This window comes from Hippoglossus hippoglossus, chromosome 2 (genome assembly GCF_009819705.1).
Source record: "Hippoglossus hippoglossus isolate fHipHip1 chromosome 2, fHipHip1.pri, whole genome shotgun sequence".
Taxonomy (NCBI): domain Eukaryota; kingdom Metazoa; phylum Chordata; class Actinopteri; order Pleuronectiformes; family Pleuronectidae; genus Hippoglossus; species Hippoglossus hippoglossus.
Genome location: NC_047152.1, coordinates 8,620,526 through 8,644,939, shown reverse-complemented (window position 1 = coordinate 8,644,939; position 24,414 = coordinate 8,620,526). Strand labels below are relative to the sequence as shown.

General features: G+C 44.4%; 2 protein-coding genes across 2 annotated transcripts; both read left to right on the top strand.

Moving 5' to 3' along the window:
• The first annotated feature begins 693 nt into the window (after nucleotides 1-693).
• lig4 (ligase IV, DNA, ATP-dependent) lies at nucleotides 694-4,543 on the top strand. Its single transcript, XM_034606460.1, has 3 exons — nucleotides 694-786; nucleotides 1,242-3,312; nucleotides 3,506-4,543. The coding sequence occupies exons 2-3, from the start codon at nucleotides 1,250-1,252 to the stop codon at nucleotides 4,173-4,175; spliced, it is 2,733 nt and encodes a 910-aa protein (XP_034462351.1). The 5' UTR covers nucleotides 694-786; nucleotides 1,242-1,249; the 3' UTR covers nucleotides 4,176-4,543.
• A 2,673-nt stretch (nucleotides 4,544-7,216) lies between these two features.
• Nucleotides 7,217-24,193, top strand: LOC117774761 (transmembrane protein FAM155A-like). The gene is made up of 3 exons (XM_034607397.1): nucleotides 7,217-8,375; nucleotides 21,465-21,636; nucleotides 23,480-24,193. The coding sequence occupies exons 1-3, from the start codon at nucleotides 7,680-7,682 to the stop codon at nucleotides 23,776-23,778; spliced, it is 1,167 nt and encodes a 388-aa protein (XP_034463288.1). The 5' UTR covers nucleotides 7,217-7,679; the 3' UTR covers nucleotides 23,779-24,193.
• Nucleotides 24,194-24,414: the final 221 nt, after the last annotated feature.

The following is a 24,414-nucleotide window of genomic DNA, read 5'->3' as shown; positions in this document are numbered from 1 at the left end:
ATTTTTTGTTCATGCACCCTCTGGTGGTGAAAAGAAGGAAACGCAGGACTGACATGTTTTTCTAATTTTAAATATAAAACTGAATCTAAAGCTTCAAAAAAAAATATGGATAAAATATTAGGGACACTTTTTCATAAACTGGAGTCACAGAAAAGTGTCTACGAGATGTAAGATAAGATAAAACTAGAAATATGATGAATTGTGATATTCTGTTCATGCACCCTCTGGTGGTGAAAAGGAGGAAACGCAGGACTGACATGTTTTTCTAATTTTAAATATAAAACTGAATCTAAAGCTTCATAAAAAAATATGGATAAAATATTAGGGACACTTTTTCATAAACTGGAATCACAGAAAAGTGGCTATGAGATGTAATTAATTCATTAATCCTTTAAATGTGTATTTACTTGTATTACTGTCAAGAAAATACAGTTAATAATTAATATTATTATTTGTATTATTATTGTTGTTGTTGAGGATGATTACAGTAAACGCACAAGCAGGGGAAATGCAGTTTAATATAAAAACGTGTACAACAGCGCGCAGCACTCAGATAAACTTACATCACAGACATAATTAATCATTTCAGATGAAACATTAAAAGATGTGACGTGTTTAAAATGTGACGACTTTTTCAAAACAACAAAAGGAATCGACGCGGTATCGGAACTAATGTTCGGCTCGTGTTTCCAGGGGGACGCTTTAAACTCAGGTACCTGCTTTGACAAAAAGGAAGTGGACTTTCTCTCTCTCTGTGTTTTTGTTTGTTTGGAGGAAATAAAGAAGGTAATGGCGAATTTTATGGTTAATAGTTAATTGTAATGTTAATTTTACAACATGTGTCGTCGCTGGGCTTCAAACTGAGTTAAAGAGCGATTTGTTTTTAAAATAAAACGAATTAAAACGCTTCGTTTATCCACGTTTTGTTTTGTGTGAAGATAAAATCACATTAAGGTGATTTAAAAAACCATATATATAATATACAAATATAAAATGTTACTCATTTATCTGGACAAACCGTTTTTATTCAGTCTATTGACCAAACATGTCCGGGCATAATTCGACAACTGTGACTTTTATTTTGAAAATATCACTGGAGTTGTAGTTTTCTCTCCTTGTGTTGATGTAAATATATTTAAACGTATATTTATGTCTCTGTTCAGTATTAAATCCTCCATCACCAGCTCCCCTCAATGTGAATCTGTCAGAATTGATTATTCAGCTCGTTTCCTCTGTTACAGATCTCACCATGGAGGGACCTTCCACGAGTGACGCTGCTGCAGAACCGTCTGTTGGAGCTCAGGTTCCTTTCCTTCACCTGTGCACCACTCTAGAGAAAATCCAGAAGTCTAAACTCCGTCCTGATAAATCCAAGATCCTCAGAGATTTCATGGAGTCGTGGAGGAAGTTTCACTCGGCCCTCCACAAAGACAATCCCAAGACCACTGACTCGTTCTACCCAGCCATGCGCCTCGTCGTTCCCTCGTTCGAACGAGAGCGGATGGCTTATGGCATCAAGGAGAACATGTTGGCGAAACTCTACATCAACGTGTTAGGCCTCCCACAGAACGGCCCAGAGGCCAATAAGCTGTTGAACTACAGAGCTCCGACCACGTCCCAGGGGGAAGCTGGAGACTTTGCGGGCATGGCGTACTTTGTGCTGAAGAAGCGATGCACCAGCCAAGGAAGCCTCAGCATCAAAGAAGTCAACGACTTTCTGGACTCGGTGGCGATCAACAATGGGAGCAAGCAGAACGATCTTGTGAAGAAGAGTCTGCTGCACATCATCACCCAGAGCTCCGCCCTCGAGCAGAAGTGGCTCATCAGGATGATTCTGAAGGACATGAAGCTCGGGGTCAGCAAAGAAACTGTTCTCCAAGTCTTCCACCCAGATGCTGCTGAACTCTACAACGTCAACACAGACTTGAACAAGGTTTGCCAGCAGCTCCACGACCCGTCCTTGTCTCTGAGTGAAGCCTCCATCGGGCTTTTCTCTGCCTTCAAGCCCATGTTAGCAGCTATGGCTAACATCCGCAATGTGGAGAAACAGATGGGCAACAGCCCCTTTTACATCCAGACCAAGCTGGACGGGGAGCGAATCCAGCTGCACAAAGACGGAGACGTGTACAAATACTTCACTCGGAATGCTTTTGAATACACGCAGCAGTTTGGAGGATCGCCACTGGAGGGCTCGCTGACACCTCACATCCATAATGTGTTTAAAAGTCATGTCGTGAACTGTATCCTCGATGGGGAGATGATGGCGTACAACTCGACCACAGAGACCTTCATGCAGAAAGGGAGCAAGTTCGACATCAAGAAGCTGATGGACGACTCTGGGTTGCAGACTTGCTTCTGTGTGTTTGACGTGTTGCTAATCAATAACCAGAAGTTTGGCAATGAAACGCTGAAGAAGCGCTACGAGGTCATTAACACAGTGTTCACGCCAGTTAAAGGAAGGATTCAACTGGTGCAGAAGAGCGATGCCAGAACCATGCAAGAGGTGGTGAATGCCCTCAACGATGCCATAGACAGCCGAGAAGAGGGGATCATGGTGAAGGATCCTTTATCCATCTACAAACCCGACAAACGAGGGGAAGGATGGCTGAAGATAAAGCCAGAATATGTCGATGGCTTGATGGATGAACTCGACCTGGTGATCGTTGGCGGCTACTGGGGGAAGGGGAGACGAGGCGGCATGATGTCCCACTTCTTATGTGGCGTTGCTGAGGCTCCGAAGCCTGGAGAGAAACCCTCAGTGTTTCACTCGTTCTGTCGCATCGGCTCCGGCTACACCATGAAGGAGCTGTACGACCTTGGTTTGAAGCTCGCCAAGCACTGGAAGGTTTACCGGAAAAATGACCCCCCAGCCTCCATCCTGTGTGCAACAGAGAAGCCAGAAGTCTACATCGAGCCCTGCAATTCTGTCATCATCCAAGTGAAGGCGGCGGAGATAGTCGGCAGCGACATGTACAGAACCAGCTGCACCCTGCGCTTCCCAAGGATCGAGAAGATCCGCGATGACAAAGAGTGGCACCAGTGCATGACGCTGGCGGAGCTGGACCAGTTCCGCAGCAAGGCGCTGGGGAAACTCGCCTCGCGCCACCTCAGCATCAACAACGAGGAACCACAGAAGAAGAAGCGCAAGGTGGCGCCCAAACCCAAGAAGGTGGTCGGCCTCATCGACCACTTTAAGCCTCAGGACCTCTCCGGGGTTACCAAGGAGACGGATATGTTTGAGGATGTGGAGTTCTGCGTCCTGAACGGCACCGAGGATCATCCCAAGGCCGAGCTGGAAAAGGGCGTCGTCAGGTACGATGAAAAGCTGTGAATCAGTAATTTGTTGAAACCATAGACGTAATTATCTGTTTTTTAAATGCTGCACTTCAATGTTGGCGGCTGAAAAAACGTTAGACCTCAGTTTATTTATTAAAAAAATATGAAAATAGCTTTAAGTTTTTACAAAATATCATATTGTAAATATCTGGTGTTCTGTCCATGTTAGGTGCGGAGGAATCGTGGTTCAAAACCCCGGACGTGACACCTACTGTGTGGTCGCCGGCGTGGAGAACATGCGCGTCAAGAACCTGATTTCGGCCAACAAGCACGACATGGTTTGGGCGTCCTGGCTGCTGGAGTGCCTGCAACAGAAGGAAGTGGTCCCATGGCAACCGCACCACATGATCCACATGTCGCCCTCCACCAGGGAGCACTTCGCCAAGGAGTACGACAGCTACGGCGACAGCTACCACGTGGACACGGACGAGCAGCAGCTGCGTGAGGTGTTCAACCGCATCGGCAGCGGCAACCAGCAGGCGGCCGCGAACGTCGGGCAGGTGGAGCAGCATTACAGCTGGGACGACCTTCCCACCAGCATGTTCAGACCCTTCAGGGTTTACATGGACAGCTGTGCTGACGTAGGAGAAACCAAAACCGCCATAGCTGGGTCCTGTTTGGACATCAGGGCGCTGGAGTTCCGTTACCATGGAGGCAGAGTGGAGCAGAAGTTGGAGGAAGGAGTCTCTCATGTCATCATCACAGAGGAAACAAGGCTTCTGGTTTTAAGGACTTTGAGGCGAAGCTTCAGGAAGAAGTTTAAGATTGTGAGAGACTCTTGGGTGAGTGACTCAATCAAAGCAGGATATGTGATGAATGACAATAATTACTTAGTTTGACGAGTCTTCAGGTGATGACGCTGGAGGAGAATCCTCGTTTTTAGCATTTTAATTCATTCAAATAAAGGGATTTTAATCAAATCAAACAAACCATTAAAAGAAAAATAAGAGATTTGATTTTAAAAAGCGTTTAACAGGGCTTTCATGGAAATGTAATGTTTTCTAAATGAGTCATTAAGGCTCCTCGGTGTCGGTTTGTCTTTTTAGCATTCAGAATCATTTTATTATGAGGTTTTCAAATCTAGAAGCCAATTCAGTTTTTTCCCCTAAAGCCAAAAACTATAAGCTGAGCAGTTTTCAGACTCTGGAGAAAAACAGTCCGACTCGTTCACAACAACAGGAACATGTGGGGAACATTCAGGTGAGGGGCGGAGCCTGTAGAGCAGCAGGAGGCCGGACATTGACGTATACATTTTTCGTCTTCATTTTCCTGCCGTATCCTCACATGGATTCACTCTGATATTTTCCGGACCTTTCATGAGGAGGCTTGCAGGGAAAGTTCTGGAAAATCTCTGGAGCAATTGACTCGAGCATTTGCGTTCTCACAACCAGCTCCTCCAGAAAATTTCAGGAAAACGTCCAGACTTCAGTGCAGGTCTGAAATCAGCTCAAAGCAGAAAATGTAAAACTGCAGAATAATTTATTTCTCTGTCTGTGATCGGTGCCTTTATGCTTCTGTGTCTTTTTATTCACACAATAAATACAACTCTAATAATAATAGTTTTTGTTTTTTAAAATTAGTAATTAACTTTAAACGTGTGTGTGTGAAGGGATGGCCTTTGCCTCCGCTCTGTAGCTGGCGCTCCGCTGGCAGAGAGAGACCGAGGGGCACCACAGGTGTACGTCAAAACCACTTCAGCTCAAGGCCCTTCAACCAAGATGTCGCCATTTCTTTCCCGTCTCCAGAAATGTCACCAATGTGCCCTGGGACTCATTGATATGTTATAACCTTCATCGCCGTCGCCTCAGGGGTGCAGGGTGCCGCCTGTGGTGTCCTGGGCATTGCAAATGCCGCATGAATACATTGTCAAAGTAAAAGTGATGAAGTACCTGTTCCTAATCATGTCGTGTGAATAATCTCTAAAGGGTTTGTGTGCGTTCCCGTGTTTTTCTAACGATGTTAAACATTCAATTCCTTTAAATGACATTTGAGGCAGTTTCAGCTCATAAAACTTGTGCCACTTTGAGAGAAAAATCCTCCGGACTCATGAGCTGTGTGTAACCTGTCGCCCCCACTCTGGACTATTTCCAGGTGATGCAGAGGGAGCGTTTGACTGACAGGCTTTAATTTGAGGTGCTCAGCCAGTGCTTATTCCTGCCAAGCTTCAACAAACACTTCAACCACCGGTTCTCTGAGCGATTATAGATCCTCGCAGCGCAGAAACACCACGTCCTGATGGGGAAGGAGCTCTCACTCGGCTGGTTGTCGCTGTTCCACATCATCGATCAGGAAGTGAACAAGCGGTTAGTAAGTGGCACCGATTAACTGATAATAATTTGAAGGTCAAAGGTCAAGGTCACCTCTCAAACCACATGTTTTGACTTGTGAATGTGAAATACACAGAACGCCTCGAGGGAATCCCTTAACATTTGCCACAAACATTCACCTCTATTCAAGGATTAAGTGATTTGATTTTGGTAGCCAAAGGTCAAAGGTCAGGGTCCGTGGCCTCACAATTATCTTTATGTTTTTCTTGAACGTGATTTCTTCAGATCAGCTCGAGGGACTTTCTTAAAATTTTAGTGCAAACTTTAACGTAGACTCAAAAATGAACTGATTGGATTTCAGTGGTCAAAGGTCACATTTCTTTCTCGTTAAATCATCTTCTCTGCAAAAGCAACACAACACAAACAAAGGAAAGCTCCTGGACACATGCAGACGTCTGTGTTGTGACTGATTTCAAATGGAGTCAAACACGTAGAAGCACAAAGTGGCTCCTTTTCTCTTGTTCAGAGCTTCTGCCCTGAGGCTGGAATCAGGTGAGTGACCTGTCTGATTGGTTCAAAGTCAAGTCAGCCACAACTAAAACAAGTCTGCTATTGTGTATTTTCAAAATAAGACTCTCTCAAACCTCTTTTATTCCTCAGTATATATTATCCACCTGTTTGGTTTCAGTGTCGTTTCTTATTTATTTCTTGCTCTTTACACATAAATAGTTTAAATGTGTATTTGCTTTGAATTAAATTAGATTAGAATATTTTTACACTGACATGCCTTCGTACCGTGGGATGCTTCGACTGTGGTGCGCGCGCACAACGTCAGAGACGGAGAGGTTTGGTCAAGAGGAAGAAGGAAGCAGCAAAAAAACGGAAGTCAGAGGCTGTGATCTTCAAAATTAAACACACTATGTAACTTTCCAACATGAGACATAAGATAAAACTTGAATGATTCCCCCTTTTTTAAACTGAAAATGTAATTATGCACATTAGTGTCCTCCTGCACATTATCTTTATCACATATAGCATCTCTTATTGTGAAAAATCACCCATCTTTATATTTACTTTCATACATGCTTATATTACCGCATCATATTGTATACAATTGTGAATTTATACCTATTCATATATGTACATTTGTACTTTATATAATTAATTTGTATATTATGGTGAATTTAGACTCGTTCAAACTATATATCAAAACTGCCTATATAACAGTCTTATAGGCATGTATATGCTTATTTAGTATGCCACATGTTTACCTCTTATTGTGAAAAGTCACCCATTTATATACTTACTTCTATATATCTTTTATTCACATTATATTTATAATATTGTGCTACTATGCCAATATATAGTTTTATACTTACATCTTTATATAATTAAACTACATATAATGTACAGCTATTAAGTATACTATGGAGAATTTACACCCATTTATAATTACATATATATATAGATAGAATAGATATGAATAATGAGAACAGGCTCATAGTTTGTGATCATAAAGACAGAACCTGGTTTTGACACGAGGCAGCAAAAGGCTCCCCGTGGACTTTATTGTGAAGGCGTACCCCGGAAGCGCAGCGGGTTATTTGCCGCCGACCTGACACAGCTTCCTGCGAACACACGGTTCCTGGGCGAACATGGTGGCAACTTGACAACGGCGTCGATATGAGGACGGTGAGGGCTTGAAGACGAGAGGAGGTCCGTCACAGGCTGCGGGCCCACCCGCCGACACCACAGGAGAACCGCTTCGCCATGTTGGAGGAGGGCAGCGCACGACAGAGGCCGGGGGAAACGTAAAGGCGTCGGGGAGTGTTTGTGAAAACGACGCGCAGAGGAGGACAGCGGCTTCACCGGTCAGCCATGGAGGATGCGGCCCGTGGTCGCCAGCGCCTGATTCCCCATCCGAGCCCCGCTGCTTTTCATGGGAATTACCGGTGATCGCGAAGGCCAGCCGGGACAACCCACCGCCCGACACCCGAGGGGAGGCGAACGCGGAGCGGACCCCACGTCAATGACTGTTGCGGCAGAGGAGCCCCCACGGTGGCCGGTTCCCAAAATATGACCAGGGGTGCTGGGACGTGTTGGCAGCAAGAAGATGACGACGGCTTCCAAATCTGGCTAGAGCCCCCCCGAGACAACCAAAAGCCATTCACCGACTCAGAGAGGGCGCAGCGATGGCGACTGTCCTTGGCATCCCTGTTGTTCCTCACCATCCTGCTCTCTGATCACCTGTGGTTCTGCGCCGAGGCCAAACTGGCCCGCACCCGGGACAAGTTCTCCTCCTCCTCCTCCGTGCGCCTCTCCCCCCAGACCCACTCAGCACACCCCAGCCTCAGAGGAAACCCAGATGCTATTTTTATAGGAAACTCCACCAAACATTTGTGGCGCCTCGAAACTTGCCACCGGGATAGTTTATCTAAGAACTGCTTCGCTTTCGCGGACGCCGACCATCTGTGCAGGGGCCTTTCCGACCAAGAGGGGACGCGGGCGGCTGTAAATATGAGCGATTTGTACCTTTCCTTTTGTAACTCCTACTCGCTGCTGGACCTGTTCTACGGCTCGACGAGTCCGGACAACCTGAACTGCAGCCTCGACGTGCTCGGCGACGGCGACACGACCCGGTGCAGCCTGTGCGTGCAGGCGTACCAGCGCTACGACCAGCACGCCCAGGAGAAATACGAGGACTTTGAGCTCCTGAGTCAGAAATACGAGCCGGAGGCATATTCGGTGAGGACGTGCATGGAGCAGTGCAAGGTAGGCTGCAGTCGAGGGGAGAGGGGAGGGGTGCTGCTGCCGCCTGCTGCTGCTGCTGCTGCTGCTGCTGCCCGGTGCTGGTGATGGAGGGGTGGGGGTGGCCATCTGTTGATTTGGGCCCGGGTGTGGATGCCAGTTTTGGTCCTCCTCCTCCTCCTCCTCCTCCTCATCCTCTGTCGCCATGGAGACGGGTGACAGATTCAAGGAGACTCCGGGCCTCATGTTCATTCATCTCCTCGCCGCGTTTAGGCCCCAATGTGCGGCACCCACAGACATTTACACACGTTCCGAATTAGCTTTTACAGCCTGTGAGGTCTTAATGAGCCGGAAGGAGAGTGCTGCCGTATGCACACAACTCTGGGGCCTGTGTGTGTCTGTGTTGTCGCAGTCCGCCAGGTGTTCATCATGGCCGCTCCACTCCACATCGAGAGCGTTTCATTCAAGTCAAGAGGTGGTTTCCCCTGCTTAATGTCGCGGAAGGCTTGTGTGTGTTTGCTCTGCTCCAGGCCCGGGCTCGCTCCTCGTCTTCACCCGCCTCGCGTGTCACCGTCAGCGGGGCAAGAGAGCCTGAGAGCCCCGCTGCTGTTCAGCACCGCGGAGAGCTCCGGAGCTGTCCGCGGTGCTGAACTCCGCCTGGCTCCGTTCACATTCACGTCAAAACTCCAATCAGACTGATACTGATATGAGCCCAGTGTGTTTAAATAGAAACACATGGAAGTACTGCTTCATAAATCAGTGTGTGTGTGTGTGTGTGTGTGTGTGTGTGTGGTCCAGGTATTACTGGTTAACCTTTTGTTATGGTCAGGTTACGTTTAGGTAAAGGTTATTACTGTTGTTGTGGGCCCCTGAATTCTAATTTTAAGGTGAAGACTTGTATTAAGATCAGGCTAAGCCTTTGCTTAGGTTTAGGTTAAAGTTAGGTTAGGTTTAGGTTAGTGTGTGTGTTTGTTGTTTGTAGGAGCTTTCCAGTACAAACACTGACCTTCTCAGGACACCTCATGTGAACTAAATCCAGGTCCTAAGGCTAAAGGTCAGGTCTGACATCCTGGTCACATGGGTTAGGGTTCGGTATGAATTGGTCATGGTTAAGTTTGGTTGAGGCTGCGCACAATGAATGGAAGTTAATGCAAAGTCTTAACACAGGGTTTCTGCAACAAGTCTTAATTCAATAATCAGATTTTTAGCTCTTAAAAAGTATGTTAAATTATATTGTACTAGGTCTTTAATACTTCTAGGTCTTTTCTTTAGAGAAGCAGCAAAAACATAGTTTGTAATGTCCTTGTGTTGTTGTTTTTTCTCAGTGGTACAGATACTTAGACAATGTAATAAAACTACACACAAGACCAACACAGAACTTGTTGAAACCTGCAGAAACCATGTAACAAGCATAACTGCATTAACTTGTAGGTCTGTGTGTGTGTGTGTGTGTGTGTGTGTGTGTGTGTGTGTGTGTGTGTGTGTGTGTGTGTGTGTGTGTGTGTGTGTGTGTGTTTATTCATCAAACATTTATTTACTTCCCTTAATATTCTCTTTAATTCTCTGTATTGTGTGTTAATCCTTCTAAGACAACAGATCTTTTTAGTCAGCCTTCGTATGGTTGTATACAAACACTGACGAGGAGCTGGAGACTGCTGCACATTAAGGGATCTTGTGTTTTAAACACAAAAGAAACTGTCGCTGTTTTATAGCTGAAGATTTTTGACATCTGAGCATCTAAGTGATTATCTGATTAACTGATCAATCAAAAACATGTTTGGATAATCAATTACCTGCCTGTCAAAGTCTGACCATGCTGCAAACTGAATATCCATAAGTGCAGATTTATCAATAACGACAATAATCATTAGTTGCAGCGAGAGTTCTCTTGAGGCTTTATATCCCATCAGCAGTATTTGCACTAATGATTCGGTTAAGCCTGACCTGAGCTATATCACAGTCAAGATTGATTGCAGCTTTGGAATATGCAGCAAATGACAGAGGCCAGCGCCGATCAGAAGCTCCTCCATTGACGAGATCCCTCAAGTCTGCGTGTGTGACATTCTTTCTTTCCCTCGGCTGAACTCAAGCCCAGCTCATGATTTCATGTTTTGTCCGTTGTCAGTCTCGGCCCTTGTCGTTTGGCATTTCCAGGGAAAACAGTCATTTCGCCAAGCTGCTAATTTCTCTAACAACGGCCTTGTTCCTGCACCTACTTGATTATAGGTTTCCCGAGTCCCGTCTATGTGGTCTGCAGCAGAGAGCAGCGTGACTCAAGCGATAATGTCAAGCTCTTGTTGAGTTAATGGCTACCTGCCTCGGAGAAGCCGAGCGCTGCAACTTGTGTGTCCGCTCAGACAGATTTATACGTAATCTCTGTAAATATGGCAAGATTACAGTGTACACTGAGCTGGCAAGTGTGGACGCATTAAACAAATAGATCCCTGCCTCACACGTCTCGTTTCAACATGCGTGGCAGCAGGGGAGGCCGTTAGAGTCGGCGTCTGCCAGCGGATATTTCAAGTGAGGATATTTGACATGGAGAGCGGTGTTTGTTGTTGCACGAGTGGGTTCTTTGGTCCACAGGTGGTGCTTTGATTCCCGTAGCCTCAGGTGAAGCTTCACACTGTGGACATAGCTGGTGCTCGCTCCTCTCAATGGGATCCTCCGATGGTGAAAACCCTCCATTCATCCTGACAGCAGGTCCAGGCCCGACGCGCTCGCTTGCTTGAAAAGCTCCAGCGTTTTCCAGCATTTAGTGTTCAGCAAAAATGTCAGACGCTCTTGTAGTTGCACAGGAAATAATGAAGCCAAAACAAATTTTGCTTCTCAAAGGCTCATTGGCAGTGAAATTACTGCTTCCAACAAAGACCTGTGGTCTCAGCACTGAAATCACGTTATTTCACGGAGGGTTTCGTACCTGTGATGCCAGAGTAAACTCTGACTGATACAGATGTTATGCACATGTTTCCTGCATTGTTTATTCTGTAAAATCAGAGTATAAATTTGACATTAACACAGATACAGATATGCTAAAGATCCCAGGCTTATTTCTGCTGTGATAGAGAAGAGAACATTTTTATATTGGTAAACCTCTGTGTGAATTACTCAATTTGTGAAGAAAGTTTAAGAAAGTTCAGATTTTTCTTTCCCTCACTTAAATCCCTAAATTGCTCTGGTGGGAACCTGCTGGTCGCTCTCAGTCTCATCTCAGACCAAGTTATCACTGAGTCTCTTGTCTTCGCTCGTCTGCTCCAACTTCTACTACACGTCCTGCTGCTCTCTCTCCTGCTTTCACTACCACATCACTACTATGATGTGAACACTCATCCGTCTCCCCGTCCTACAGGTCAAACTCAATGTCTAATCTTAGCAAGTGGAAAGGAGGACAGTGTCCACAGTGTCCACAGCGTCCTTCCTCCTTAGATCCTTGTCGGCCGCACACATTTGCGTGGAGCGCAGCTGGAGGGACGGGTGGTCGCATTACTAAGAGGTTGATCCTTATTGATTTGCACTGAGCCCCACTGCGCTCGCTCGTCCTTCATGTGATAGTGGGCAGCTCCTCCAACCAAAATAGGGCAAATAGCCTGAGAAAGTATCATGTTACTGTTTGAATCTGTGTGTGTTTACAGGGGGGATATAGGGTTTAGAAAGAATCCAGGGTTACTCTTCATCTTAGTTATATTCCTGTGTTTGTTGTTTTTTAACAAAATCTCATCTAAACGTGTAACAAGTTGAAACACTTATAAATCCACCGGGACCAAACTAAAAAGTCAGAGTACAAATCAAATCACATTGGTTTTAATTGGTTGTTTGATGCTATTAAAACAGGGCTTAACATCATGATTGACAGCTGAGACCGACTCGTAATTGGTTACATCTCAAAATCTAATATTTAGTCTAATCAACAGCCCTGAACCCACGGATACTCAGTTTAAAATGCTACAAACAAGAAAAATCTATAAATCATTACTTTTGGAGAAGGTGGACGTTTGGTATTTTTCTTTCTGTTGATCAACTAATGAATTTAAGTGAGTAACAGTCCGACAACGAGTCTTGTACTTCAGTTAAGTGAAGAGCGAGTCTGCAGCTGTATCTCCTCCATAATGTCTGTTATCATGCAGAAGCTGTTCTTTACTAACTGTCATTAACTGCATGTGAAACACTAATAGCATATTTTTTTTGTATATTATATGAAAAAAGATATCACAAGATAAACTGTGACATAATATAATTCTATTTATGTAGATTTTGCCGTACTGCTCGATTTTATCTCTGATTTGAATGTGTATCATTGAATATTCAGTCAGTATCATATGAATCACATCAGGGAACAATGTGAGGATTTCCTCTCGTCAGTGAAGGCACAACATTTTCATGGAAATCCATAATTTTCTCATGTTAAATTAACAGTTGTGTTCTTTGTGTTGCTGTGTTTTGTGTGTATACATCAAAGCATCATGGGGCTCAAGCGTCTCACACAAAGATGCCACTGCAGCCGCACACGAGTGAACCAAGGTTGTTGCAGTGCATTGCAGGTTGCACACGGAAAACTGCTCACATGTGCTTTCCGCCATTGTGTCTTCCTGCAGCAGTTGTGAACGCTGACCTTGGAGAGGGTTTTGCCCGGCCCACCCCACGACAGCTCTTTTATGAATGGGCAGGTCCCTGAGCCGCATGCTGATGAGGCAGGAGGCGGGGAGAGAGGGAAGGAAAGAGCACGGCAGGCGCTTCCATGTTTGCTTTAACAGGGAAGCGCTGCATGGAGAGCAGATGAGATAAGTGCAGGAGGCGGCAGGAGGGAGGGAAACCGCGCCAGGCAGAAGGGGTTAACGTGGGTTGCCCAATTAATAGGCCTAATTTAACCTCTGTGGCGTTTCCATTATAGATGACATGCGGAGTAATTTCTCTGACATATCGCTGGGTTGTCAATCAGCGGTGAAGTGAATCGGAGCAGCATCATCTCAGCTTACGGGAGCGATTCCATTTAGGACGCATGATTTTTAATTTAGGTGCATAGATGAAAAAAACGTAACAACCTTCAACCATGAAACAGCAACGCACACAAATACATGACAAGATATAATATATCCCATCAGTTTTGCACCGTCCACATATGTTGGCACCAAATCATGTCCAATCAAGGTGACCGCTTCATCTGTCTCTGTATCCTTGCACATACATTTCTACCTATTTAAATCAAGGTTCCTGGTTCGTGTGGGGTCTTTGTGTTTGCATGTCTCCCCATGTCTGCACGGGTTTGGTGCTCTGGCTTCTCTGACTCTAAATAGTCGGTAGGTGTGAATGGTTGTCTGGCGACCTGTCCAGGATGTAGCATTGCCAACAGTTTCACAGGGAGGAAGTGGATGGAGGGACAGAGGGAGCGTGACTTCATATTCATTTATATAGAAGAATAAGACCTTTTTTAACGTATTTAATGCTACGTAACTTATTTTCAGGGCTTTAGATTCAAACCTGCTCTTTGTTTGAACACATGCAGCCACTAAAGTCCTGAAGGACCTGCACAGATGTGTTATAATGACTTCTTTAAAAAATCCTCCCCGGAGATGAATTCCATTTAGCTGCCGATGTGTTCTCCTTTTTAAGGCAATGATGGAACAAGTGAAATTTAATTATGAAAACATTCATCACGTCGGCCTCATAAATGTCAGAAAATGAAGATGTTGGAACGCAGGATGTTTTTTCTTCTCCTCCGCTGTGAAAGGGTCAAACTAATACCACCGTTCATTTATGGGCATGACATCAATTAGTCTAACAGTCCTATTGTCTGCATAGGTTTTTGAATGGATTATTTTCTACAGGGTGAATGTAAACCCCTGTCACTGTGCGTTAGACTGATGTGGACGATGTCTGTTTGGAGCCGGCTGGAGGTTTGGTTTCTCTCGGCAGCCGCAGCTGGTGATGTCCGATATCAGAGTGATGACGCCCAAATATCCCGTGTGCTGTTTTCAGGTGCTCACATCTAAATTCCCCACCACTTGGCGCTAATGGGATTATCCCCCTTCCTCTTATTCCCCTGTAAGGTGCCTCTGGTGCCCCTTTTAAAAGCCTTTTCAAACCCGGCCTGCACGAGCACAGTGGTCTGGGTAAGAGGTTGTGTTTGAGTCTCTGTTAAGCTCTGTTCGGCCCATTAGGATGATTGAGGCCAACGTTAAATGAATTGTCACTGGGCATGAGTTGTTTTATGTATAAGAGCGAGCCTGTGTGTTTCCTCCGATAAAAAACATGCTACATCGACACTTTCTTCCATTACATTGATGGTGTGGTGATGTATGCTGCTGTCCTATGCAATAAGTATGACAGTGTGAGTCGGCTGCGCTTCCAACTGATGGTTTGCAGGATTGTACGATGTTTTTAGTTTATAAAAATCATCTCTCTTGGATACTTGGATGTGTATCATCATAATTGATGAACAGCTTTTCATTCAGAAGTTCCAGATGCTGATTTACATCATCTTCAAACGCTTTCTGCTCGATGTGAACCGACGGAGACGCAGGGAAGTACGAGCTGTGGATGAGTAAAAAAGGAAAAGATAGAATATTAGGTTGTCAAAGCTCGGGGATGTTTCAGTGTTTGCTGTGGGTCAGCCTGGAAAATGTATCGGTCATGAAACTCTATAGATTCAGTCAGCAGATAGTTGTCTTGGCTTCGGAAAGATGCTTCGGAGGAAGAATTGGTTTAATTAAAGAATTAGTCTCATTAATTCCAATCGGGCGGCTCTTGGTTCCCGGTTTCCATGACCACAAGTGTTACTGTCCTTCCCTGGCTCTGTGATTGGCTGCTGGCACACATGAATCTAGACCATGTTGTTGAACGTAACGTTGAATGCATGTGTCCGTTGCCCCTTTACCTCAGATTCCAGATCAGCAACACGTTTTCAAACTAAAACATAGTAGTATGGATGCAGCCTGTGTCTCAGTCTAAAGAGCTGCTGACATGAACGTAGACTTGTTCTGGTCACATTTTGTATTTAGTATTGTGTCATAAACAAATGAAATGTTCTGCCTTCCTGTTTCGAGCGTTCTATGCAGTGACTGAGGTGAATGTTCTCTGATATTGTTCCTCACCTGTTTGTAGCACACGAACATTCACACCGTGACCTTTGACCTTTTCACTCCCTTGTTCACTAATAAATCTTTACACCGATCGCGCTGCCCCCTCAGGCCGATCACTCCTCCTCTTTCCCTCACTGTCAATCCTGCCAACACTTGGTCGATAATGATTTTGAGCATTTAGCCAGAACGGTTGTCGTCATTCGTCCTGTACGTTGTTTCTGTGCAAATTGTAGAGTAGAGAGACGTCGTCTTCCACAGGTCGGTGCAAAGCTGCTGTGAGTGGAAATGTTTCAGTTCCAGGTTTCTGTGGCAGCTAACTTCATTTAGTTCAGCACTGTTATATAAAAACAGATAAGGCAGTTTTATTTATAAAGTTTGTTTCATACACAAAGGTAAATTCAAGGTTTAAAAACAAAACAGAGACCAAATAAAAGAGGAAATACAAGAGATTAAAAAGAGCAAAATAAGTTGAGGGACTAAATAATGCAAGTCAAGTAGAAAATATAAATAAAACACAATGATGGTAAGATGTTAGTTTTCAATCTGTTTTTTTAAAAGGTGCTTCTGCAGGTCCATGAAACTCTTATTGAAGCGCTGCCGCTGTGGCTGGAGGTGACGGCCTCATGTTAAAAGTTACGCTGACCTGTTCATCGGCCTCTCTGAGCTCCGATGAGAGGAGAGGCTGCAGATCAACAAGTCAACAGAGATCCTGTGACTTTAATCGACTCAGCGTGAAACCAAACGTATCCACACATCGGGTTTAATGCGGGTTTGTTTCCCTCGGCAGCTGTGACATCTTCCTGTTTAGTAAATCTGTGCGTAGAACCAGCCTGGAAACAAATCCTGCCATACACATTCATGATCATGTTTTCTCAGAACTAATCTGCAACACATCGATTCGGGGAAAGGATGCAGCCTACATCTTTATGTGCTGATAGGTTGAACCAGTCCTCCATGTCCATGCATGTATCAGGGGCTGACGCAGGAGACGGGTCATAAAAAACCTCCTGGATCGTGTCAGTCCGGCCGCGCGCTCCCACATCCCATAATGCCATCTGCTCCTTGCTGCATTTCCAGTTAAAGGGTTGATGGTTTCTGGAAACCTCTGGAAGCCTGTCAATACGATTGATGGATCCCTAATCAAGGCCTCTGTTTACTGTTTTCCTTCTTCTTCAGGTGTGTGTTTCACAGAAAGTGTCACAGCTCTTTGTGTTTTTATATATAATGTAAACACTTTGCTCAAATAATGAAGTCGTCCACAGACAATAGCCTGTTTAACATCAGCTTCTATAAGTGCTTTGTATTCTGTTAAAACCATTTTATTAAACATTATTGTTATGTAATGAAAAGTTATTGAAAAAGAAAACCCTTAATTTAACGTCAGTGCTATTTAAGTACTTTCAATATGAAGCTGCAGCCAGAAGAGCAAGTTTAGCATGAGACTATTTTGATTAAGACTATTTTATTCTTTTAATCCACACGTTTTCACTCTTTATAGCTTAATATGTAAGAGTGGTGAGCAGAGGTGGCACAAGTACGCATTCTTTATTCAAGTAGAAGCACACATACTCGTGTTAAGAGGAAATCAAGTACAAGTATAGAAGTACAGAACCTGAAATGTACTCAAGGTAAAAAGTTTACCTCTGAAGGTCATTTCTAGCGGCGGAGACTCGTAAGATGTGTTGAATGAAGTTTTCTTATTTTACATAAGTCAGCAGACGGGGAATCTTTTGTTGTTGTTGATAATATTGGCTGATTCTTGACTTCCTTCCATGTCGTTACTGACATATGTGCCTCTTCCTCTTCCTCTTCCTCTCTTGTCTGTTTCGTCTTGATCCTGTTACTTCTGTTGTGAGTAATACACACTGATAGAAATACAACAAGGAATCGTCCAGTAAAGCTCTGTCTCGGTGTTAAATTGATTTAAACCTATTTTGAAAAGTACAAGTAAAGATACCTGAAAAATCTACAATTCACTAATGTACTAACCCTAACCCTTCAATCTGGATTTATCAATAACTTGAATTGACTTTATAAACAGTCGTCCACTGCAGCCCGTTTTGAACCTGCAGTTTTCCAGTTGGTGGAAGATGAATGAACTGAGAGTTGCCCTGAAATTGCAAACCATCTAATTTGATGAGACCACTCTGCCTCCGAGTGTCATTTTCCAGACGCACACGCAGGGCGCCTGAATACACCACCGGGGAATGGCATGTAATAAGTGCGGACATCAATGCAGGAATACAGCCGCCTGTTTACCCCCCCTGTCCTGCCAGATTATCCCAGGGTTGCGTCAGTGACCCGTGGCGGAGATTTGACTTGTGAGTGCATCAAAGTAAACATTTTGTGGAGATTGATGCCGTTTCTTTTCTTTTATGTTGTGCAGCCTACGAACGCTCCTTCAATATTTGGACCGTCTTTCCCAAATACTAAACTTGAGAGTCGTCAGTATCATGGATCTAATATTTTCTGCACACTCAGTACATTACAGGGCTAAAAAAAAACTCCCCGGGCTGTAATGAAAAGGAAGAAACAGGTCTGAAAATAGCTCAGGTAGTGTGAGCGCTGCTTCCTGTTGTACTGACACCATGATTTGTGTGAGTGGTAATGATCTGTGTCATTCAGCTTCTAACTGGGATCTCGCGGCAGCTTGACTCATACGCTTTTTATAGCCGTCTTTGTCATTCCACTTTATAGCCACTCTGTGTGTGTGTGTGTGTGTGTTAGAGTGTGTGAGAGTGTGTGTTGATACTTCAGGCTGTGTTGAGTTAAAGTTGTTACACACCCGGGGGCTTAAACCCTTGATAAGTCGGCCTACTGTTAACTTGGCACTTCATTTGTGAAGTAGGGCGATTTTATCACAGTTGTTTTGCTAATAAATCAAACACACTTGACATAATGAGTAATAAATACTTCACACTGTACTTTTAGCTTAATTTCATTTTGTCAACAGAGATTTTGATTATCAGCCATCATATTTTTACCATCCAAGGTAGACTCACCACCGAATGTTGAGAATGGTCGAGATTCATCTTGTAGCTGATCGGCCTGATTCTAAAACTCTTGTTTTGTTCCTTGTCCAGTTGCGGCTCAAAGTAAAAGGAGAATTTGTCTCATGTCATTGTAGTTATTAGATGTTTGACATTTCCTCATGGCTGTGGATTCATATTCTGTGAACACCTCCATGTCTGGCAGCTGAGAGATTATCCCACCGTCCTCTCTGTGTCACATGTGAATGGTGAGGGGAAGCCCTGCGCCCTGGTCGTACACACAGAGCCGTCAGTCTAAGGCGGCTGCTTCCTGTGAACCAGCGCAGCGACCAAAGGGATCCACACAGAAGTCACGGGGGGGGGCGGGGGGGGGGGGGGGGCTGTGGATCCGTCTGAAGCTGCGCAGGGAGAACATCTTAGTATCGCTTCATTTCATGTAGTTATCAAATAGTTGTTTGTTTCTATTAAGATCCAAATGCAAAATACAAGTTCTCTGAGACTGATTCCTTCGCTTCAATAACGTTTTTCGTAGCCGTGATGGCAGTGGCATTGCTCATTGCCTGGTTCAGTGGTAACGATTTCTGCCAGTTTATGCAGTTTATGGGGAAAGTTGAGAACATAGACGCGCTGTATGAATGTGTACGTGACTGGCAGAACACGTCCTTTGCATCAGTGTAAATTTCCACAACATCAGGACCGAGTTTCTCCTCGATTTGATCCTTGAAACAGAAGAAGTGTTGACAGATGTGACACCGAAAAGGGCTGAAACCCAAATGGCTGAGCCGGGGCTGCGATGAGTTGTAGGCATGAAGCTCTGCTGGAAACAGTCGCCAGCTTGTAGTCTTTCCTGTCTGTGTCTCTGGGCTTCAGACTAAGCTGCATGAGGTTCTTTCAGTGCCAGGTTCCCATTCACACTGATCACACATTAGACTGATCAGACTGCAGGCCTGCTTCCTGACTAACTCGATTTGTTCTCATACGCTTCCCCTTTCACACACGCGTGCTCGGAAGCGTGCACACAGACAGAAAACCAACAGAGAGCGGGGCAGTACCCATTGAGCTTTAATGAAAAGCAGAGAAAGCTGTTACCTTGGCAACTGCCAGCACACATCTTCAGGAGGACCCAGATTTCCTGTCTGACTGCGGATGGTATTGTTTTGGTTCTCTGTTGATCGCCGTGGCAGCCCCTGGGCGGATTACCTCAAGAATTTATGCTAAATCACCGCGAATTAAAGGCAGATTAAAGACAAAACGTGCACAGATAGGAAGCCGTCGTAGATTCAACACAACAGGACGCACACAAAAACCCTGAAACAGACGTAATCAGTTGTGATCTAAGGTGATTTTCATCTTGGCATGGAGACACTTTACTCCTCAGCTCTGTGCGATTTATCCAAATTACCCTTGAACATACAAAGATGTGTCGTCACGGTTTGAAAGAACATGTTTGTTACGACAGATCATCCACAGAAAACAAGAATTCAAACGGAGACGGATCCTTTTTTTTTTCGTTTCTGAAGGACGAGTGTATTTCCTGGAAATCCGTACAGTACAGTAATACAATACACCACACCCATACAGGAGCACTCTGCTCCATGTTGTTTTCATCACTATGAATCTCATCACCATCACTTTAATCAGATTATTTTTATAATGATCATAATTGCCCCTGATTGTTATCTTTGTCTTTCTCGGTCTAAAGAGGAAACAAATCAGTCGCCTGTGGGATTTCTCTGCGTTTACCAGATGCCTGTTGGGAGGAGGGGGGAGGAGATTCACCTTTTTAGCCTGGTGGAGGTTCTGGGTGTAATTTAAACAAACATGTCGACGTCTCACCGACCACAATGACAGTTAACTATCCCGTCCCCCTGTGGTTAAAAACGACAGCGTAATTAACTGTGTGTGCAGCGTGTTCTCTGTTGTGGGGTTTTTGTGTTTGTGACGACATCTCTGGAGACTGTAATTGCTTCATTCTACAGTTTAAAGCACAGGAGAAGCACAACTTCTGTGACTAAAGTGCAGCAAACTTTCAGAGGAAATGTGTGTTTTGATCAGTGCACAGACTTTAGTCCCTGTGTTACCCACAATGCACAGGTCAGAGATTTTAAACGTGTTTTACAAGCAATGTAGCCTTGAGCAGAAATGAGAACCAGGCTACAGACGACTGTGAAACTCACTCTTGCAGCACCAGATATTATTTTTTCATTTTCAAACTCTGAAGCAGCTTCCAGACACAAACAAATAAAAAACATTCAAATACACCAAAAGCTCTTGAATCTATAGTCGTGTTTCCAACTTGACGTCTTCACGTGTAAAGAACATTTATTATTCTGCGACCTGGTCATTAATTGCTGCTAACAGTTAGTTATGGATTTGTAAATGACTGTTACCTGAGTGTGTCACATCACTCCCTTCACACACAGCATCACTTCATAGCGGCTCCTGCTATTAACGGACAATACAAGACAATAGATGTCACGCTGCACTGGTTTCTGGAGACACATCGACTGACAGCGACAATAACGTAACCTTGTGTGGGTTGTACGAGGCAGCGCTCACACAATGAAGTCTTCAACTCCTTATTTGAGTGAAAACCCTGAAAACTCCTCAACATCAGCCTTGTTGACATCAGACTCAACACGTGACTGATGGTGTCAAGGATACTTGAGCTTATGGCGAATATTATCAGCTTGGTTTCTATTTTTCACAGAAGTTTCAGCACAGAAATGACGACGATATGTTGTGAGGTTAATCTTGTGGCAGGAAAGTGGTTGTTAATGGTACAGAAAGAGGAGCAGTACAGTAAATGAAGGATGAAATCACATTTAAAGTTGAATTAATTATGAAAACAAGAGATATGATCATGTCTGGGTCACAGAAAGTTATTAGAATGTTACTCAACAATAACAATATTTGTTCTTTGCAGTCCGAGTCTGATGTTAAAGTGTATTCAAAGTTATTCTACATCTTCTACATCCATCCGGTCTATGTTCTCATTGTATTTGTCGTGGTTTACTCTCTAACTCTCCTCTCCCCCCCCCCCCCAGACGGCCTATAAGCCCTGGCTCTGTGCTCAGTACTTCCCCACCACCCAGCAGTCGTGTAAGAAGAAGGTGCCGTGCCGGCAGTACTGCCTGGAGGTCCAGCAGAGCTGTCCGTTCATTCTGCCGGATAACGACGACCTGATCCACGGCGGCAGCCCCAGCTTCATCTGCACAGGTTAATACTCACACACCTCAGAGGAAACCCTCTTAATGTGATTACTGCTGGTGGATAGCGTTTTATAAAGGGAGGCTCCGTGTTAACTCGTCCTCAGTGTGCTTCCTCACTGTCTGGATCTTCCTGGAGGGGTTTGGAAAGGCTTTCTGATGACATCTAGTGGTGTGTGTGAGCTCTGCAGGGCCCACAGGACAGTTTAACAATGCATTGATGAATTGAACTTGGCCTGCCTCTCAATATTTACTGCGGTTTATACTGTAGTAATCACCGAGGACTCCTCCTCAGAGGACCGGACGCTGGCTGCGTGCCGACGTTCCCAGGAAGAGGCGACGTAGCAGCGTCAGTTTGAAGCGTCTCTCAGGCGCTGGGCGATGTCGGTTGTGTTCTCACCCCTGATTTATTCTGAGGCAACAGAAAGTGTGTCAACTCTTTGGAACGACCTGGTTTTCTGCTTTAATCGTTTCCCCCGTCCGGCAAAGTAAAAACCTGATGTTCCCTCCGCCCGGCTCCACCTGTGGGATGATTCTCTCTCACACCACACATAGTGCTGCATGTTACTCACAAACAAGTTGTATTCAACATGCAGAAGAACGAAACAAGGGCATGCTGGGTAACTGAACTTTACTGTACTCGCATATAACACTTTTTAGTGAAAGAGAAGAAAGAAAATACAGGAAGAATCCTTTTTTATTTCAGGAACTAGTAGATTACAATATTCTGCAAATGATGTATAAAGCTCTTAAGAAAACTTTGCCCACCAACATCCAGAAAAGACTTGAAAAAAGTTATTATAACTTAAAAGAAACAGAGATCTTGAAAAGATTCAGAACCAAATTGATGGAACGTTGCTTCACAGTGAGAGGAAGCAGTTGATGGAAGAATCTCAACAAAGAAACTAAAGGATCTAAAACAAACATTATATTTAAACAAACTATTAAAGCCAAATAGGAAATACAAAGAAATATGTTGATTAAGTTTTGTTCTGGCAGATAAATCATTTTGTGAGCTTCTTTAAAAATAAATTGTAACTCAAGGACTAATAAAGGGATGTGAGGGAATTTAAAATTGTATTGAATTATTTGCTTTGTTAATTTACGTCTTGTGAAAGAGAAGAGAACAGATTATATAAGATTATTCTTCTTTCTGCTCCTTTTCATTCAAGATTTGACATCTTGTGTTTGCATTTAAATCCTTTTCTTTGGTCGATGAATGAAATAAACTTCAGATGAATGGAAACCGGAGTCGTGTTGTGTGTACATGACCACACGGTCGTGGGAAGAGTTTCCTCTTCACTTCGATCGACCTCTAATGTTCTTTAAAAAGAGTTTTGCTTCTTATTCTTAAAAACCCTGATGTGTTTTCGGTGTAGAACTTAATCCACGTCAGATCAGCGTGACCTAGATCTGCTCTCATCCGCCCGCTGCTCTCAGTTCACTGTGTCAAGACGTCCAGTCGAGGCTTCTCGAGTCATCAACCGCTGCAGTGATGTGTTCCCCCCCATGTGGTCGTGGACTTTAATTTGAGTTCAGTGGTGGGTCACTGTGTCTGCTCCTGCAGAGCCAAGGTCTGCTGGGTTTCTCTCTAAATCCGTCCAGAAGGGTCAGTCCGCTGGAATTAAACTGCAAATTAGATTGTTGGTATTAAGAGAAGCAGTTTTTTTAGAGTTTAGTCTGATCTAGAAGCTGAACAGAAACAGAAAAGAAGTGAAAATATACTATATATTTATTTATAGATTTCTGGCTCCTTCATTGATTTGTGGTATCAGCCGTCAGAGAACCTCGTGACCTTGACCCTTGTCTTAAACCCTGTATCCTCTATTCAACCTGTGTCTTCTGTCCCTCAGGACTCTTGGGAGATCATCCATCAGACAGCGACGCAGAGTGTTGCGACGTCCGATGGGACTCCAAAATGGACAGCCCTTCTGGCGGGACTTTAAAAAGGACTGCTTCTTCCTGTCAGCCCGAGGGGGCCTCGGTCACCTCCGCCGCCTCCCCGAGACTGTGCAGCGGGCGACTGAAGATCTGCCTGCTGGCCCTCGTCCTCCTACACACTGTTATCGTCATTTCAGCCTCCCATAATTCCACATTGGTGGGCATGGCTGCCTTTTTCTCGCCAGAGGAGAGTGCTTCTAACGAGGAGTGAACCTTGGGGTCGAATCAAGGTCGAAGCTTGTAAAGAGTGATGTCGCTCGAGAGGATTTTACGGCTTTTACAGTGTCATGGCTGCTGGGGACACGTCTGGCGAGACGCGGTGGGAAATGCCTCTACGATCTGCCGCAGATGAACCATCAACCACAGGAAGTGGGAGGGTTTTAACTGGAGCTAAGGGTGCTGGGACTGGACATAGACAAACCAAGACGTTTGAGAACCACCCTAAAGAACTGACCTCTTGCCACTTGAAACCTGCTCATTGTTTCTATTCCATCCAAATGTTTTCTAGCATATTGTCCCTCCTCTCCTTCCCTTGCTTCCTTCCCTTCCTTCCTTCCCTCTGTTTTCGGTGTGTGTGTGTGTGTGTGTGTGGCATCTCAGATCTTTTCTAGAACCCGACCGATTCATCAGCTGCAGATATCTGACATATCTACATCAGCTTTTATGTTTCTGCAACTATTGAAACTTTTATTTTACAGAATAAACAAAGCAGAATATGTTTATTTTCTTAAGTCAACTTCTACATATTTGGTCGTGTTTTCTTTTTCTTTATAGTTATTTATTACAAAGTTTATAGTTAATTGGTAAAATATCAAGCCTCAGTTACATTTCCTTTGCCGATATATCG